Source organism: Rhamphochromis sp. 'chilingali' (assembly GCF_963969265.1).
Source record: "Rhamphochromis sp. 'chilingali' genome assembly, chromosome: 14".
NCBI classification, from domain to species: Eukaryota; Metazoa; Chordata; class Actinopteri; order Cichliformes; family Cichlidae; genus Rhamphochromis; species Rhamphochromis sp. 'chilingali'.
In genome coordinates this window covers 10,077,416-10,095,465 of record NC_137941.1, presented here as the reverse complement: position 1 = coordinate 10,095,465, position 18,050 = coordinate 10,077,416, and the positions used below count along the sequence as shown (strand labels likewise).

At 38.4% G+C, this 18,050-nt stretch overlaps 2 protein-coding genes across 4 annotated transcripts in view; both read left to right on the top strand.

Moving 5' to 3' along the window:
- Positions 1 to 3,056, top strand: part of thsd7ba (thrombospondin, type I, domain containing 7Ba) — a 184,601-nt gene extending 181,545 nt beyond the window's left edge. The window contains exons 27-28 of the mRNA XM_080903581.1: positions 256 to 343; positions 636 to 3,056. Of these exons, the coding sequence (XP_080759707.1) occupies positions 256 to 343; positions 636 to 717 (170 nt within the window). The 3' untranslated portion in view covers positions 718 to 3,056. The remainder of the gene's footprint in view (positions 1 to 255; positions 344 to 635) is intronic.
- A 5,104-nt stretch (positions 3,057 to 8,160) lies between these two features.
- Positions 8,161 to 17,910, top strand: LOC308409714 (histamine N-methyltransferase-like). Of its 3 annotated transcripts, none has more exons than XM_080902654.1 (8): positions 8,169 to 8,233; positions 10,154 to 10,257; positions 11,474 to 11,620; positions 13,582 to 13,634; positions 14,493 to 14,600; positions 16,046 to 16,176; positions 16,342 to 16,435; positions 17,399 to 17,910. In XM_080902654.1, the coding sequence occupies exons 3-8, from the start codon at positions 11,484 to 11,486 to the stop codon at positions 17,758 to 17,760; spliced, it is 885 nt and encodes a 294-aa protein (XP_080758780.1). In that variant the 5' UTR covers positions 8,169 to 8,233; positions 10,154 to 10,257; positions 11,474 to 11,483; the 3' UTR covers positions 17,761 to 17,910. The 3 variants fall into 3 exon arrangements, with proteins under 3 accessions (XP_080758782.1, XP_080758780.1, XP_080758781.1); XM_080902655.1 differs by lacking the exon at positions 8,169 to 8,233 and adding an exon at positions 8,297 to 9,891; XM_080902656.1 differs by lacking the exon at positions 10,154 to 10,257 and having other exon boundaries at positions 8,161 to 8,233.
- The last annotated feature ends 140 nt before the right edge of the window (positions 17,911 to 18,050 follow it).

Here is an 18,050-nt window from a genome sequence, read left to right as displayed (position 1 = left end):
TACGACCTTTGAACCTAACTTTGTTGCTCACCGGGACGGGGGAGGAATTTAGGTCCATGTTTTTACACGAATTCATTATATATTACAAGAAAGACAATGTTCAATAGACTTTAAATGCCTAAAACTGTAGTCAGGACTAGCCCTACTTATTTATTCTGAGCAGTGAGGAAAAAGTTCTAAAAGATATTCATAAAATAGATGTAGACTTACATATATTTAAAACTTTCTATTAAAAACTGCTTTCTGATTGCACAGATGGAAGAGTAAAGCTGTGGGTTTATGCCGTGACTGCTGTTGGATTCATCTTAATACTCTTCATTATAGCGTTATCGTTCCTGGTCTGGTATGTACCGTTTTCTACTCGGTGTTCAGTCTCAGAAACAAAAGATTCATTGTGGTTTGTGCGCATTCTGTATGAGAATGGAGAACATCAAGAAGGAAAGCAAGTGTCTTTCCTTGGACAGAACCCTGCCAAGTATGAGTTATAGTCTACTCTATACTTTGTCTGCTGTGTTGCTGTTATCAGATAATGGAATTCTTTGTAAGGACTGAAATCAAGTTGGGCTGCCTTGTGCTACTAAGCCACATGAACTCTTAGCTTTTCTTTCTTGTCTGTCCTTTTTTTTTTTTTTCAGTAAGCCATCCAAAACCACTAAGACGTCTCCCCCACCGCAGAAGCCCTTGACCCTGGCCTATGATGGTGACATGGATATGTAACCAGGCTGCTATACCTCACAAGGACACGCTCGGCATCAGACAGCCTGCTGCCTGTGTTCAGATTGTTAGGAAGCACATCCGTCACTTACTGTTTGCTCGGTTTTTGCAATGTCTCAAATAGATCAGCGAATAGCAACGATCACACATGATTTGCTGCTGAAGGGTAACAAATCTCGCTAGAGCCACTCGCTTCCTCAAAGAAGAGGAACCAGAGCTGATCAAAGTGAAAAAATGAGACAAGGACCTCTAGTTTCTTTTCTTTTTTTAATGCTTGCAACATGAACACACAGTTGAAGCACTATTTAAAACCTGCGAAAGAAGATGAATGCACAGCTGTTGCTCTTGGAGGGGGGTTTTTTTGTTTTCTTTTTTGTGTGTGTCAAGTATCCGAGGGACATCCTGGTTGACTCGTCAGCAGTCGCTCGTGATATTCAAAGACCCACAGAGGTGGGAGTATTTGACTTTGTCTCATCAGTGGTGGATCTTTGTGAAAGGAAACGTCTCAAGCTTTTTGAGTAAACTAAAACAGCCTTTTTTTGAATTTTCGACAATAAACACGATGGTCTATGCACTACGTTAGTGCTGATTCCGTTTTCCTTTCCGATGACTTTTCTAGTGTTTTAATTGTAATGCAAGTTTTTGCTGTCAGATTGTGTTTTGTTGATGATGCCATATGTTGTGTATATGTGAAAACCAAATGCAGGCTTGCCTTGAGTTTAACGATACAATGATGCAGTAATTTCTCCTCCCTTATTCTCCCTGGATTCTCGACCACTGAGGACAAAAATGAGTAAGTAAGTCAGAGCGGAGTAATTTGTACAAAACCAAAAAACGTCCGAGTATTTTGGTGACGAGTGCGGTATCGCACATAATGCAAATTACAGTATGTAATACCAGTATGATAAAGACCATACCTCATATGCAGTGCTTAAAGGTTATTAGACCACCTGCCATTAAAAGAATAATACGAATAAATAAGTATTTATTAGGCAAATATAAAAAGAATTCATATTTTTAGATTAAAAAAATCAGAAATTAATGAAGCATAATATTCAACCACTAAAACTAATTTCTCTGTTCAGGAACACAAGGAAATAACTGTAATTTGACATTTTTATCAAAAAAATAACAAGCAGTTTGGGGTCTTTTTTATTGTTTTTTTTAACTAAATGTGAAAATTCGTGGATATCAATGATAATTATTTGTCAGCATATAACAAGTTTGCGCATACAGGTCGATTTAACTGTTACAGAAACATAAAATATTATTCTGGTAATTACCGTTACTGTGTAATTAAGCCAGTTGTGGTATGAACCTTTCTATGGGTTGTGGTCTAATAAATGTGTTAAGCACTTTTTCACTAAATGCAAAGCAAGAAAGGACTAAGCATCAAAACATACCGGAGCATAGAGAGGACGAATTATCCACTGGATTACACACAGTGCTTTAACAGAGCAGATGCGCTTTATTTATTTAAAAATTGTCATATTTTAGTGCTTTATTTTACATCCAAATACAAGGTCTTTTTTTGTTGTTGTTGTTTTTGTACCATGAGTACAGGGCTGAAGACATAAAAGATAGCAAATACCAAATATTTATGAGCACATAATTTAATAATCCGGCAGCTTCTTATTTATTTTCTTATTCTAGTCTTATTTTCTAGCCCTGTCTTTTTAAAAAAATATATTTCCACTCATAGCATCTTGGTAGATTCGAGACTTTTCACCTTCCTTTTGTGCAATATTCACACAGCCCAGTGGAGAATGAAGTTCCTGGTATTGGCTAATTTTGGCTCTGATCGGAGTTTATGCTGTTTCTCGTTCTGCCAAGACTAACTGGAGATTTGGTCTTGTGTTGTCCGATCTCCTCCTGAATGTATTTTATCGGGAACTCTTTAATCTTAACGGTTGTGCAAATACGGTTGTTACGTGACTGTATTCCAACAGCTGATTGTATGTAGGCATGCTAGATCCATTTTGGCAGAACGTTCTCCAAGTGGCCTTTGCAAAGATTCTGTTTTACAATTTACCGAACATTTCAGAATCGTTTAATTTAGACAGTGTTTCTAATATTTGGCCGATAAAGTGACACAAAGGAACATGTGGAAAATGATGACAAGGATAACGAATAAAAGTAAAGTGAAACCCCTTTCTGAAAACATGACATACTAATTATTTACTGTATTTAAAAGAAAAAAACAGCCTGATTTGATGAGACGTCTCTCTGGTTATGTCCCAGAAAACTAAAAGTATGTTCACCCATTGTTTACAGCATCATGCTGCTTGTGTTTTTATTGTGTGTACATGGAGAGCTGGACAAAAATGCAAATAAATTGTGAAACCATGTGAAATCAATGCACTGCTTTCTTTCCTCTTTGGTGCACCTTTTTAAATATTTTTTTGAGGGATGCTTTTGTTCTCCTGTGATCTCCATCGGCTCCTTGACTATCGAGTCCTAATAAATTCTAATTACTGATACAGGCTCAGAGGCAAAGCCTAGAATATATAAGCTGCTGATAAGATTCATCTTGCCCTCCAGTCAGATTCCCAGTCTGATAGTCCCGCAGGATGCATGCAGGTTGCGAAGGAAACAGTGTTTAAATCTTTTGTCTCATCTAATTCATTTATTTAAGACTGTCACTTTTGTTTAAGAGAAGGTTGAATTCAAATGCTTGTGTCACGGCCATCTGATCTGTGGCAAAGATGTGGGCCGATCTTGTCATGTTCTATTCATCTCATTTTAGTAGCTTTCAAGACATATTTGCACATTTCAGTGGATGCTTGTGAGCGGAATGAAAATGGTTAGTTTAATTAATTTTATTTATCTATCATATGAAAGCTGGCTGATTCTAATAAAATGCTGTATCCTGCAGTTTGTCAGGGCAGAGCAGAGCTTAATGAATGTTTAGCATCATCAGTGCTTAATGCTTTAAAATAATGGCCATTATAATGCTTATTATCATTTATTACTAATGTATTATGTGTGAATCTGCAGCCCAGAGGAGTGAAGCAGTTCTTAGAGATATCTAGTTTCTGATATGTTCAGCCTCTCTAAAATAAGTCTGTTAATGTTTTTTCCAGGGGAAAAAAAAGTCTTTTTAGGATTTTATGAATGTATTAGGAATCGTCGGCCAGCAGACATTGAAACAAGAAGCCAGTTTCATTCAGATCGTGTTCATTACAGGTCTCTTGACCACCAGTATTCTCCATGCCTTTAGGATAATCCCATCAAGGTTTATATCAGGATCAGGATTTAATTGCATGAGACTCCTCTACAGTCAGTTTTAATCACCAGTGCTGCTGAAGCTGATAAATTATGACATTTCTTGAAGACTTAATACAAGGGCAGCTATCTTTGACTTCACTAAGTTATTTAGTTTGTAAGTTTAGGGGTTGGGGATGTTGGAGCTAGTCCAAAACTACTACTGCCTGATTCAGCTGTTTCACTGAAACTAACAATTAATCACTTACATTGTATAGATTTGTCTCGAGTGTGTTTTCAACCATGCTTTAATGTAGTGGCAGCAGAAAGTTAATGTTTTCACTTAACCCATGAAGATGTACCACTCCGTGTCCATCTACCTGCTACACTATGCTTTAGAACAAGAGTTATCAACATCACCTATGAACATTATCTGGATGCTCATTGTAAAGTTGCAACTGTGTAATAAACCAACTGTTTATTAATTAGTAAACATCCAGCCATCTATCTGTTTTCTTCCACATATCCAACGCAGGGTCAGTGTTAGGCTGGATCTCAGCTGTTGTGCCTCCCAAATAATTATTAACTGAAGGTAAATTGACAACTGATTAACCATTTATTATTATTATCATTATTATTTAATAATAGGGGTATTAAAGTGTACCCCTATGTTGTAGTGTGGTGTTTAATGTCAAAGCAAATGATTCAGTGAACAACCAAGTAAAAAGTTTCTCTACATTCCCCTAACTCAAAAGTGCATTTTATCCAGTACTTATAACTAAGTGAATGGCAAACTAAAGATTTCTTCTTTTTAGAGCCAATATATAAATCCTTGCACGGTAACACATTCAAGTGAAATGGTGAACACAAAAATGTCAGTGTTGTCATTGCGAACATGTTATTACTGACATTGCTATTTAGCTCAAAGGACCATTAAAAGCTAGATTGAAGAGATGAGCGGCTGACACTCTTTTTAACTATGACCTGGCATCGCGTGCTTCCGATAGTGTGGTGGTTAACACGTTCACTTGGCGAGTGAAAGGTTGAGTCCTGCCAGAGAAACAAATTCCCTTTGGGGTTGGAAGGGCATCCAGCTTTCAGCGTAAAACCCTGCCAGATCAAAAATGTGGAGCTACCTGCTGTGGTAACCCCCTTGTTGCAAGGGAGCAGCTGAAGGAAGCTTTTATCACAGAGCACAAAATGCACAATAGTGTGTGTCTTGCTGGGCCTTCTAGGGATAGAAAGACAGAGAAAGTGAGACAGACTAATAAATATTTGGTGCTGAATTTGACAGTTAGGCAGGCTGGGTATCTAATTAATCAAGAAGGAGAAGAGAAGGACTTCATGCCAGTCCACCCACTAATCTTCTGACTTCCATTTTTGGTGATTACATGAGCCAGCACACTGAGATCTTAGAGGGTGCAAAGGTGGAACACGGAGAACTGTGAGGTCAAAAAGATGAGCTGGTGCAAGCTTATGTAATTAATAAAAATCCTGGTTTCCACATGGAGTCTCTGAAATAAGGACAAATTGTTGTTATAAGGTCAGTGCTTTTCATTTTCGTCTGACAGCATTATTTAGTTCAAGATGAAATTTTAATCTTCCACAATGTTTTAAAAAAAATTAAAAAAGGATGCAAGACTTTCTTTTATGATGAACTGGAAAAATTATGAAGTACTGATTTAAATTCACCTCAGTCAGTGTTTAGAGGTAAATGATGTCAAGTAAACCCAGTGAAATGCAATGATTTCTTGGTACATTTGCAAACTGAGACACACAAACCAAAAAAGTGATTAGGCTATGTGTGTCGGTAGGTGAAGGCACGATGCTCTCTGAGGAGCCAAGGTTGTAAAATATCACTGCTAAAATGAAACGATTACGTCATAAATGTCGCACTTTCTATCCTAGATCTCATTCATCTCACTACTGCAGCAGCACAGAAAGAAAAATCAACAAACTGACAATAAACACGCTTCTAATCTCATGCACAGTTATTATACTTGTGCTGAAGATGTGCCAATTATCCAACCTGAATTCATAAACAAGCCTTTTAAACTTCTACTAATTGATCACAACTAATACAAGACGATAAAAGAACCGAGGATATTAGCTGTGTTAGCGAGTGCACTTACACAACGCTCGCTTACACAATGCCTATCCTTGTGTTGTGTAAGTGACACAATGATGTAAGTGACTCAACTGACACAATAAAGAAGGGCTTCTTTATTATTTTCTAATAAAAGGATTTCTTTTATTAGAAATCAAGTCAGTGCTTCTATCTTTCTTGACAAGTTGTTGATCTTAGCCTTGTTTAACTCATTTGTCTTGTTTTCCTATTTAAACACTCTTCATTTGAAGCCAGAGATGAAAAGGCATTTTTGTTGTCTTGTGAATGAGCTACAGTTTACAGGTGCTTTTTAAGGCCTAAAATAAAGATTTTTCCAAAGACTATGTGGCAGGTGAAGTACTGCTTTCATCATCCATTTAATAATGACAGTAATAATATGGTCTGCAAATGTTGGGATGGGTTGGGAGGATCCTAGCAACAGAACCTGCTGGGAAATACTGTTCCACCATTTTTTTCATTTTTATTTTATTTTTTTACATTTCACAAAAACTTTAATAAGAAATAATCAGACTGATCGAATCATCCAACAGAGTCAAATTACTCTGATAAATTGTAGACTTTCTGCAACACAATGTGCAATAAACTACACCACAAAAGCATGTTCTTCTTTGTCATATCAATCTGTTCTTGAGCATATTCCCAATCAGCTTCATCAATATCTGCATAACTATAAATCTGTCCAAGGCCAAATATTTTTCATCAGTTTCATTTCAAAGTATATTCTTTCCCAGCTATAGTGTGAGTCTCATGACCAGGAGTTCAAGTGAGATTATACATGTGGGGAAAATGATATATGGCTGATTTCCAAACCCCAGCTTGTACAAAAGGTAGAATTCAGTGAGTGAATCTAAAGAGCACCATCACCTTAAAGATAAATTGATGTAACCTAGTAACAGTACTCTAGATGTAACCAGCAAACCACAAGGCATCACTGTAAACTTTTAACTAATCAGTATAACCCACACTAAACAGCCTGATGTTTCATCCAACCTATTCATGTAACACAAAACCAGCCCATTCATCCAGTCTCTTCTGCTTATCCCTATCCCAGCTACCATAGGGTGATAGGCAGGGTACATAACAGAAAGTAGAAAGAAACTTCAATTTGTGTTGCAAGACAAACACATAATTTAGCATAATTCAGCATATAGCTCCAATATCTAAATTTCTTATTCCTGAGCTGTTATCTCCATGGCATCACTGGAAGCAACGACAGGCTGCAGCACACAAAAAATTAAAGTCATTCAACAGTGATATGCTTAGCCTGCCTATCAGATTTAATTACTCTTTAACTAGAAGTGCCAGAAAACTGTTCTGATTGTTCCGAACCGCTTTAACCCCTCACTACACCTTCTCAGACAAGGGGTCACACTGACCAAAGAATGATCTTGTTCAGCTCACTTTAGCTCATTCAGTTATGCAGTTGTTATTAATTGCCTAGATAGTGCGATTGCAGACATTTGTTTTTCATTGCATAACATGCTGATGCCCCCCCCCCCAAAAAAACCCCCCCACAAAAAAACAAATGTGAGTCCTTGCAATGAAATGAATATTGTTCTAGTTGTATGTCTGACCACCGGACCTATATTTATTAGCTATAGACCACTAAGACCAGCAGCCCTCCCCTCCTCCCCTGTACGCTCTTTTAAAGCACATCAAAAGGGATCTGTGGCATAACAACAGTCTAATTTGAGTTCTAGTCCTGATTCCGGTGTCTGGCAATTCTTAATCACAAACAAGACTTGACATTTACTTAATTCCCTTTCCTTCAAATTAAATAATATATCCTCATTTTCATGCTAAACGGAACCCCCTTTAAAGAGACTTTTACATCATGTCCTACATAACAACTCAGACAAAACTTACTAAAATATTTGTTTAAAAAAAACACAATTATTGACACGGAAGTGCATGGTTATACAACTGTCATGAAATTAGAATAAATGTAAAATTTCTCTTGTGGTTTAAAAAAAAGCATTTTAGTGTCCAAGTTTCATACCAAACACATTAAACACTATTTTTTCTTGAATGTAAAATAACGACACGGTATTTCTTTTATAACGTAATCTGACAAACAGCACTGTCGCCCTGTGTCCTTTGCACTTCGCTCTGCATAAAGCCAAGCGGAGACGCTGGTGGGAGGGTTTATTCCAGCCGGGCAGACATCCGGACATCAGTTCTGCACATGTAAGTGAAAACTGCCGTGTTTTAGCTCAATCTTCCTGCTGTTTAACAAATCATAAACAAATATGGCAAAGCTGGCTCTGCGACACATGTTCAGCGAGCAACAGCTGGCTTTCAATTGTTTTAGCAGCTGCCTACGCGTCGATGGACGCAGCAGACTCCCGTGTTTGTGTGGCGTAGTTGTGTTTCCGCCGCTAAGACGCCGACAGCCAAAAGCCGCCGACGATGTACCCGTCCTCACTTCTCTTGCACTTTCTTATGGTGTGCATTTTGTCTATTTCCACGACACAGTTACTCACTTCCCACTGTGACTTCGTAAGTGAGGGCTCACTTGACCGCAGTGCTGCTGATCAGACTGTCCTTCTAACATCACCCGTTTACGTGGTTTAATTTGAAACCGATGGCCAAGCGTTATATTGTGAACGTTGTTTTAATTCACCCATGAAAAGGAAGGTTTCCTGGTTATTCCTGGAACTTAGGCTACGTTCACACTGCAGGTCTTAATGCTCAATTCCGATTTTTTGATCAAATCCGATTTTTTTGTCTCCTCGTTCACACTACAAATAAAATGCGACAGCAAACGCGCTCTAGTGTGAACGCTCAAAGCGGCCCGCATGCGCAAAAGAAGATGTCACACACAACGCGCTCTGTTTAGACCAAGAACAAACAGTATTGTTTGACTGATGGCCGTTAATATAAAGACTTCGGACTTTACGTTTCCCAATTTTTGCTTTAAGTTATTTTGTTATTTACATAATAATGTAAATAACCTAATAATGATCCTTATTGCTGTTTAAGAGAGGAGCGGTGCTTCAAAGGATAGCTGCAGATTTCTGTCAGAATCTGCAGATTATACAGTACAAATAAAATGTTTACGTTGTCTTCCCAACAGTTTCACTGACATCTACACTGGATGGCTAGGAAGCGTTCGCGATGTCTTCTCGGGCGCTGATAATTGGCTTCAGTCTTGTGTCGGTGACGTAAAAGGCGGATTTAATGCGACTTGACCGTTCAAACAGCAGTCGCTTTCTAAAACATCGGATATGTATCGGATTCAGTACCACATACGAAAGTGACCCAGATCGGATTTGAAAATATCGGATTTGCGCCGTTCACACTGTCATAGCATGATCGGATATGGGTCGCATAGGGTCAAAAAAATCGGATTTGATGCGCTTTCGCCTGCAGTGTGAACGTAGCCTTAGTAATATGCTTTGGAAACTTGTCATTGGCAACAGGTGCACGTTTGAACATGCCTCAGGTGACGCAGAGGTAATCCCAGCCCACATTTATCTGGATTTGCGGATCAGTCATTGAATATTTGGTCCTTTAGAAGAGCAAGAAGTCACTGAAGAAATACTGACTTTTCATCTGAAACGTGGCTGTGGTCGAGAGTCAAATCTGAATGTTAATTTAATGTTGGATCAGCATTAAGATATCAGTGAAGCCAAACAGCGTGTCGACACTGGAATAGGACTGATTCATAGGGGTTTTTGTAGTTGACCAGTGAGGCTGAAAAGTCAACAATTTATAGTTGGTCGAAATTAAAGATGGTTTCACCTCTGCCACATTATTATGTTGAAAAGTCAGCGATTAATGTTGCTGATCCTGTGGTAGACAACATTTGAGAACCCCAGAGATGTCTCCTGTAAGTGCATCAGGTAAGCATTCAGTTATTTGTCTAATGTTTGTGTAAAATGTATTTTTTTTACCAGTTATGTGTTATGTTCATTGTTACTGTGACAAAGATTTGTGACCGTCACAGTGACCAGATACTGAAGTCAGCCTGTTACTGTACCTGGTAGAATAATGCTAGCTAGGGTGAATTAGGAGAAAGTTAAGCCCAAATCAGAACAAAGTGTGTTCCTTTCATATTTTTATTCATTTTTTATAAATATTTTGCTTTGGTGTTTTCTTTTCCAGATGGTCTAACTCATCAGTTGGTCAATGTGGCAGTGTGAAGTCTGCTTTACCCAGGCAGTTCACAGCTACGGTCAAGACGGTGTGAAGGGAGTCTGGATGAAAATGTAGGAGTAAATTGACAAACAAAATTTTAAACCAACCCTGATGATAATAAAGTAAATAAACTGCTTTAACTGATGTGAAGTTGTCTGTTATTTGCATGTTAGAGCCTAATGTTAAATTGTACAGTTAAATATATTTATCCTTTATCTATAGCCAAGATAAATGTTATAATTGTGCTAATATTTTGAAGTATTCTTTGTAGTGTGCTGTATTAAATATTAGCTGAAATACCACTATGGTCCTGTGGACCTTTGGTAGTGATGTTATTGCTGTTCTAATATTGATCAGTGGTGCAAAAGGGAGTAGGACTCAACAGCAGTGTTCAACATTGATTCAGTTACATGTAAGTTGACAACAGACTGTTGTTAAAACATGATTTCGGCTATTGTTGGCTGTCTGTTTCAATACTTGTGTTGTTTCAGGGTTGATTAAAGACCCTTGACCAGTTATTGATCAAACAGTGTAGGTAGACTGGATTAACTATTGCTATGTTAGCTGAGCTCAGTGTAAATGTCAGCATCTGCTGCATTTAAGAAAGTAGATAAATGGACATATGAAAGTGATTTATGATTTCAAATGTTATTGCTAAACCTAAGTACTAGAAACATGTCATGGTCTGGTATTTTTAGGACGGTCTCTCAAAAAATGTATAAATTAGAAAATTCACATTTATAGTAGGTGGCTTGTCATATATTTAGGTTTTTCTTTTCTTTGTCTTAGTTCCTGGATTGGTCATTGGTTTCAGATTTACATAAGTGTCTGATCACAAGCCAATAGTGGGCACCCAACATCAAACAGCTCTCACTGCTGGAAAGTGGGATGTGTTGGGAAAATAAAAGAAACATATCCGTCGGAGAGCAGTGGCTCAGAATCTGTGCTCTCACTTTTAAGCCATTTCTCTAAATACACAGGCTGCTCTGTAATGACTGCTAAGATCTGGTAGTCATGGATGCATGCTCAGCTTTAGTATTCCTATAGATAAGTACAATGGGAGCTGAAGTGAAGAATAAATACAGGAAAGCTTTTGGAGATGTTGACTTAGGTGAAGTTCAATGTAAGAAAACTTATTTTTCAGGGATAAAAAGCAAAAATGATCCAGATGTGTCATTGTTAACAGTGTTTGAGTAACACGTCGTGGCAGGTCATTGTTTTTATATGACAGCAAGCATGTTAATGCTCACTTGAAATAATACTTTTTTTTTTTTTTTTTTTTGGCAGATTGTGAGCCATGGCATCTTCCCTCAAGAGTTTGGTTAATGATGATGACCGATACCAGAAATCCTTCCAGATTTTTTTGGAGCGCTCGTCTGAACACCAGTGTATGCGGGACTTCATCCACAATAAACTGCCAGATATACTGGCCAGGTAATCTACCACACACAGCTTTGAGCAACTCTGCACGACCATACCATTCAACATGGCATGCATTATACTACAGCTGAATCTGAGAATCAAAGCAGTATTTAAAGCTAAGCAATCATTTACTGTCAAAACTCTGAAACTTTGGTGCAAGCCTTAAAAACCTGATACAGTAAGGTTTAACTGTATTAAACATATGATTTAAAAATGAAGCTGATAAACTAGAGTACCATAAGTCAGGAGGCGTTAATAACCTTTAACCTCAGCTCCTTTTAATATGGTAATTTGAGATGTAGATTGGGTAAAATAATTGAATAAAAAGTTAACTCATGTCTGGTGTTGTGGTGGTTAGCATCATCTCCTGACAGCAAGAAAGTCCTGGGTTCAAATCCACCAGCCGGTTGTGTAGATTGTGTATATTCTTCCTGTATCCTCATGGGTGCTCTCTGGGTGATCTGGATTTAGTCCAAAACTGCAATCCCAAATTGGATAAGTGAAAGAAAATGGACCGATAGATGGAAAACCCTTAAGAACAGCTAATTAACTTTGACACTTGATATGTCTGTATAGGTTCTCAGTCATCTAGGTCATGGTAGACTTCATCTAAGCCACGGTAGTCTGGACTTCTTTAAGTTTCTTTTGAAGAAAATTGCTTTCTTTCCAAGCTCCTTAGACTAGATGCATGGTAGTGTCAACATTAGTCAGGGTTAAAAGTAAGTGGGAATTGGGTGGCAACCATTTATTGTAATCTTATTAGATGTGAGTCAATTGAAAAAAATACAATCAGGCATTATAAAGTATATATTTTGTTGTGTGTCATTTCTTATTTTACTTAACTATGCAAAGTCTATGAAGTCATTTTGAAACCTTTCAAATATCATTAAGAATAAGCCACAACATTAAAACCAAACTACAATATTGTTGAAGTATCCCGTGTGTCAAAGACTCATCTCTACACACATCTCTGTGCATGGATCTCTATGATTGCCCTATGAGCATTTACAATTAATTAGCAATTACAGCTAATCTGTGGAGCCTTCTTGGACTGGATTCTTCTGTTGCACCTTATGGATTATGCAAATAGGGAGTTTGAAGGCCGGGCAACCACTTTAGGGTGTCTGTCATGTTCTGTATGGCATTCCTGACCAGTTGAGCAATGTTTAGATCAGTGATATAGGTTTAAAAAACATACACATAAATGCCTGGACCCTAGATAATTACAGTTTAACGAGATGATCAATATTATTCATTTCACCCGTGGTTAGTTTTAATGTTGGGCCACTTGTGATGATAAGCATCAGCCACTCATACCTTCAGACCGATTTGGAATATGTCGAGAGGTGACAAAATACAGTGTGAAAAGGAAGATCTGGAGCACACAGACCATTTAGTGACTAAGCTGTGTCAATCAGTCAACATGTGCTCTGCTTAATACTGCTGAAAGCAGTCAGAATTGCTGAGTGATTAGGACTGCACTACAGCCCAAAGCGGAATATGTAAGTACCGTTTCACTCACAGAATCAAATAACTGCCTACACAAGTGTACATGCTAGATTAACCAGCCAAACAATATGTGATTGTAAAAGACAATGACTGATTGCTGTGGAAATTCCATCTCTTCCTGTGTTATTTTCTGTTGATGTAGGAGGCAATTGACATGCAGCAGAAAAACAGACCCTCTCCTCTTCTGTGCAGGTCTAAAAAGCAGATCAGAGAGGAATCTGGAAAGATGTGACTCATGAGTAAATTAAAAAGGTGTTATTAAAAATCATACAGTGAGTGACAGAACATGCCACAGCAATAATCAAAGCCTGGGTATCTGTAGATTCTTCAGTCGCTACTTCAGAACATCTCACATGCCCAAGTGTCAGGGAGAACTGACAGTTACAAGCCCAAAAATGTGACCCACATGTCACAGGTTGGAGGATGTGAACCTTTCTGAAGTGTTTTATCTGCTCTCTCCTCAGCATTGGAGATGGAAAGTCACATCTGAATGTCATTGGAGTTGGAAGTGGAGCTGGTAAGAAAATTCTGTTACCACTGGTCTAAATGTGACGCGTTAAAAAGCAGCGCGACCTGCGCAGCATCGAAAGTGACAAGACATTGCGTAAGCCATCTGTTACTGCTGTTGCTGCAGTTTTTTCATTTATGGTTGCAACAGGAAAAAAACAACAAAACTTTGCCCTTATTATCACTGCCAGCAGTTGGTAGACATCTGTCCAGTTTGTGAGATTAATCTTCAACCCAGGCCAGATAGCATGACCTCGCTGTTCTATAACTTTACTGCACATTGTTTTCAGTGCCCGTGATACAGCAAGGTTAATATTTTTCCTGAGCAAACCCAGTACATGCCCCCAGAGAGCTGTTACCCTTTGGTTATGTCTCCGCCAATCCTTTTAATTTACTGAGCTGTCATGTCAGAATCATATTGGAGCATTACGGATTCTCTTTTCGGCTGCAAAATACATTAGAATGACTGGAAACTCCCCTGAAAGATATTATTCAATCTAAAAGATTTAACATGTGTCCACATGAGCTCCTTTGTACATGGCAACCTGTCACCTTCAGTTAGAATTAGAGCCAAATCCCTGGTTACGTGATACTGAAACGGTATCGCTGTGATAACTATCTCTCATGGTGTTGAATTACATTTTTTTTCACTTCTGTAATTACTGCAACAGAAAATGTATGATTTTCTGCAAAACTGAAACATGCTGTTAGATGCTTCCTGCACCATTTCAACTGATGTTGATCTGTTTGGCTAAAAGTGGAAATTTTATTTTCAATTATTTTTAGCAGTTCGGGAACTGTGGGAAAGTGGGTCAAATTTGTGTTTGCGACTTTGTCTTCCAAATAAAAAGTGTGCCTGTGCCTTTAGGTGAGATTGACCTAGAGATGCTCTCTGAGCTCCATAAGAAGCACCCAGGGGTGACGGTGGATAACGAGGTGGTGGAGCCTAGCCGCCAGCAGCTATATAACTACAAAGGTACAGTCTTTACAGGCACACACTTCTCTCACACAACACAAAATGAATCATTGTATTCTCAGCTGTCCAAAATGGGGTTCAGTATTTATTTACAAGCAAAACAGGATATTATTATATTTTTATTGGTGAAAAACAGCATCTTAAGAATTCACCGGTTCATATATTAGCAGGAAGTAGTCATTTAACCACCAGTGGCGTTGTAGAGTTTAGCCTTAATGTCTGTAAGAATGGACCCGACTAAAGCATCTGTGAGTAAAACACTGAATCGTTACGAGTTTCAAGTCTGCTGCTGTCTGACCAGGATCCTTGCATACATTAAAGCTACAACCAATTATTCACCCAAAACTCCTATAGACACGATATCTGATTAAAAATAATGCATAAAGCAGGGACTCCCCCGTTCCTCATTGTTGATTTTTGTTGCTGGTTCTTTCCATTGTTCAACTTACAATCTAATGAGAGACACCTTTGCTGTTTAAAAATGTTTTAAAGCATGTTGAAATCTTTTGTTATTTGTGGAACTGATCATAATTGTCCCCTTAGATTTGCAGTTCAAAGAAAACAAAAGGTGTTTAAGTTTCCCCAAGATAGCAGACACATGCTGCGTTTTTACAAATGATGCAACATGAAGTGTAAGCCTCTACAAGAAGGGATGGGTGAGCTTATCATCTTATAGACTGGATGGTCTAATTTGCCGAATGATCTGCTTTGCAGAGGATTTCCAGACTTTCTTATTGACTATGAATTTGGTGAAAGTGTGATTGGTAATTGGTTTTGAAACAATTAGGACTATTCTCCTGGAGGTGTACTTCATGGCCTTTACCCCTCAGATGACTGGGTGTGTAAGAAATAGCAATATGATATGTAAGAAAAAAACCTCTTTGAATGATTGAAAGGTTCATTCTAAGGGGATTGTAATGTCGACATAGAGAAATAAAGTAAAATGTATGACATTTAAACTTTGCTCCGAGACATATTGATAGAGTAAATGAACCTCCTATTTTCTGTTGGAGAAGCAGCATTCCACCCACAAAAGACCTACCAGCCTACGACTGCAGATGCAATTAGCTCATGTAAATGAATCCATGAACTTACGATAAGTTGAATACCTGTCATGCTGGAAGTCAGTGGTGGATGCACGAACAGCAAAGAGTTTCAAACACACTGTAACATTTTAATTTCAATGCGTTGTGATCATTCTCAAAGGTCTCTGTGTGGTTGTGCCAAGTGGTCTCCATTGTTTTTAATGAAGTGTGATGCAAAACAAGTGCGTTGTTTTTAGAGGGGGGGGGTGCAAATTACAGAAATGCTCTCATCATTGTAACAAGTGTCAGCTCCGTTGTGGCCTGAAAAAAAAAATCAGCCACTCTAAGCTGTAAAATTTCATGCCAGCTTTATTTCGGTGTTAACTTGTAATAAATAACTAAGTAATTATCTGTCTGCAGTTTTAGTGTCACAGAAACCAGATTTAGATTACATCAAGTTCAACTGGAACACGATGACTGCCTCTGAGTTTGAGGAGCACTGGAAAGCCGAAAAGGCCACCAAGAAGGTGGACTTCATTCACATGATACAGGTCGGTGTCGATGAGCATACCCTGTGTTTTTTACACAGCTGGGTTACATTCATTTCTGGCAAATGGCAGCAGTAAATCCAATTAGAACAACTGCCTGGCACAGCGTTATAATTAGGCATTCTGTGAATGCAGTTAGTAGCTCATTATCTGTGGTGAAATCGACAGATGCTATACTACGTGAAGGATCCTGAAGCAACTGTCAGATTCTTCCAGGGTCTTCTTGGTAAAAATGGGAAGCTTCTCATAATTCTAGTGTCTGGTAAGTGGATATTTTCTTTCTCTCATGTGGGCGATTTAATTATGGTGCAAATAGCTAACGAACATACTGCTTATACATGCAATACATTTGGAGATGAAAGGTTTAAAACAGCATCTTACAGAAACAACCAAACCTTTTCCAGCATTCAGTTGATATATAGTACACGCACATAACTTCAGAATATAGAGCAGCAGTTATACTGCTGTTTTAACTTATTTATTTTCACTTAATTCAGTAAAAATTTTCAAATTTATTGCTGCGAAAACCAAGAGTGGCCAAAACTCAATTTACTAAGACACCTGCTCTCAGACATCTCATGCTGCCATGCTGCCCAAAACCAGTCTCAACCCAAATGAGATTCTTCACAGCCAGTCCTTCATTTAAAAAAAATAAAAAAGCCTTGATATTAGTCTGACCTTTTTCCCCATGTCAGCACTAATGAGTCCATAAATATTGCAGACAACAAAAGAGACAGTTTGCTAGCACACACCGATCTCCTCGACATCTTCAGTGTATGCTGAGGTTCGTGTCATCTGCTTTGCTCCTGGTATGTGAATCCGTGAATGTGTAGATGCATAAAAATGCAACTTTTAACTTCAAGACAAAAACCTTAAACAGGGAAAATAAACAAGGCTCTGAGTGTAATCCTGAAGGAGCTAAAGCTTTTTCTTATTTCTTACTTCCCTCTGAGTCTTTCCTCTGAATTTATTAAATACCTGAGCTGCGATGTAGCAACGTGATCCATGTAAGCATCTCCATGGTGAAAAAATTGCTCTGATGCATATGAGGATGAATTCTCCCCGCATTGTACCACCAGCAAGTCATTATTCATTTATACTTATTCAGTCAAGTATGATTCAGTTTCTGGCCAATTCTAGACAGAAATTAGGATGGTGACCGTGCTAAACACCTGCTTGTCAAATTGTCATTGTTGTAATATAGCCTCTTTTTCATCTGTTCCAGGCAAGAGTGGTTGGGGGAAGCTGTGGCGGACCTACAGAGCACAGCTGTGTCAACCCGACATAAGTCAGTGTGTGACCACTGGAGACATCAAAAGCTTCCTGGACTCCAAGGGAGTGCGTTACCAGAGCTATGAGCTGCCATCTCAGATGGATATCACTGAGTGTTTCACTGAAGGGGATGAGAAGGGAGAGCTGCTTCTTGATTTTCTCACTGAGGTGCTGGATTTCAGTAACACAGCTTCACCTGAGCTCAGAGCTGGTGTCCTGGAGATGCTTCGGCACCCAGACTGTAGTGTAGAGTCCAACGGTAAAGTTATCTTCAACAACAACCTTGAAGCAATATCACTAGACCAGCTCTCCTAAACATGTCCTGTCAGTATAGTAAATGTAGGTGGATCACATTGTTTGATTTATTTTGCACTTGATGTATATAATAAGCTGGGTAGAGGATATCTACACACCTGCTTCCATTTATATATTTTGTCTACTTACTAATAAAATAATGACTCCATAGACTGCTGTTGTTAGAGCATTTCTTAACAGTTCTGTAAAATCAAAGGTTATGCTTGTATATAAGTGAATTGGTTATAACTACTGTTTGTTATGAGTCTCACAAATAAGTCGTAAACTGCTTCGGACATTAGCTTTAGATT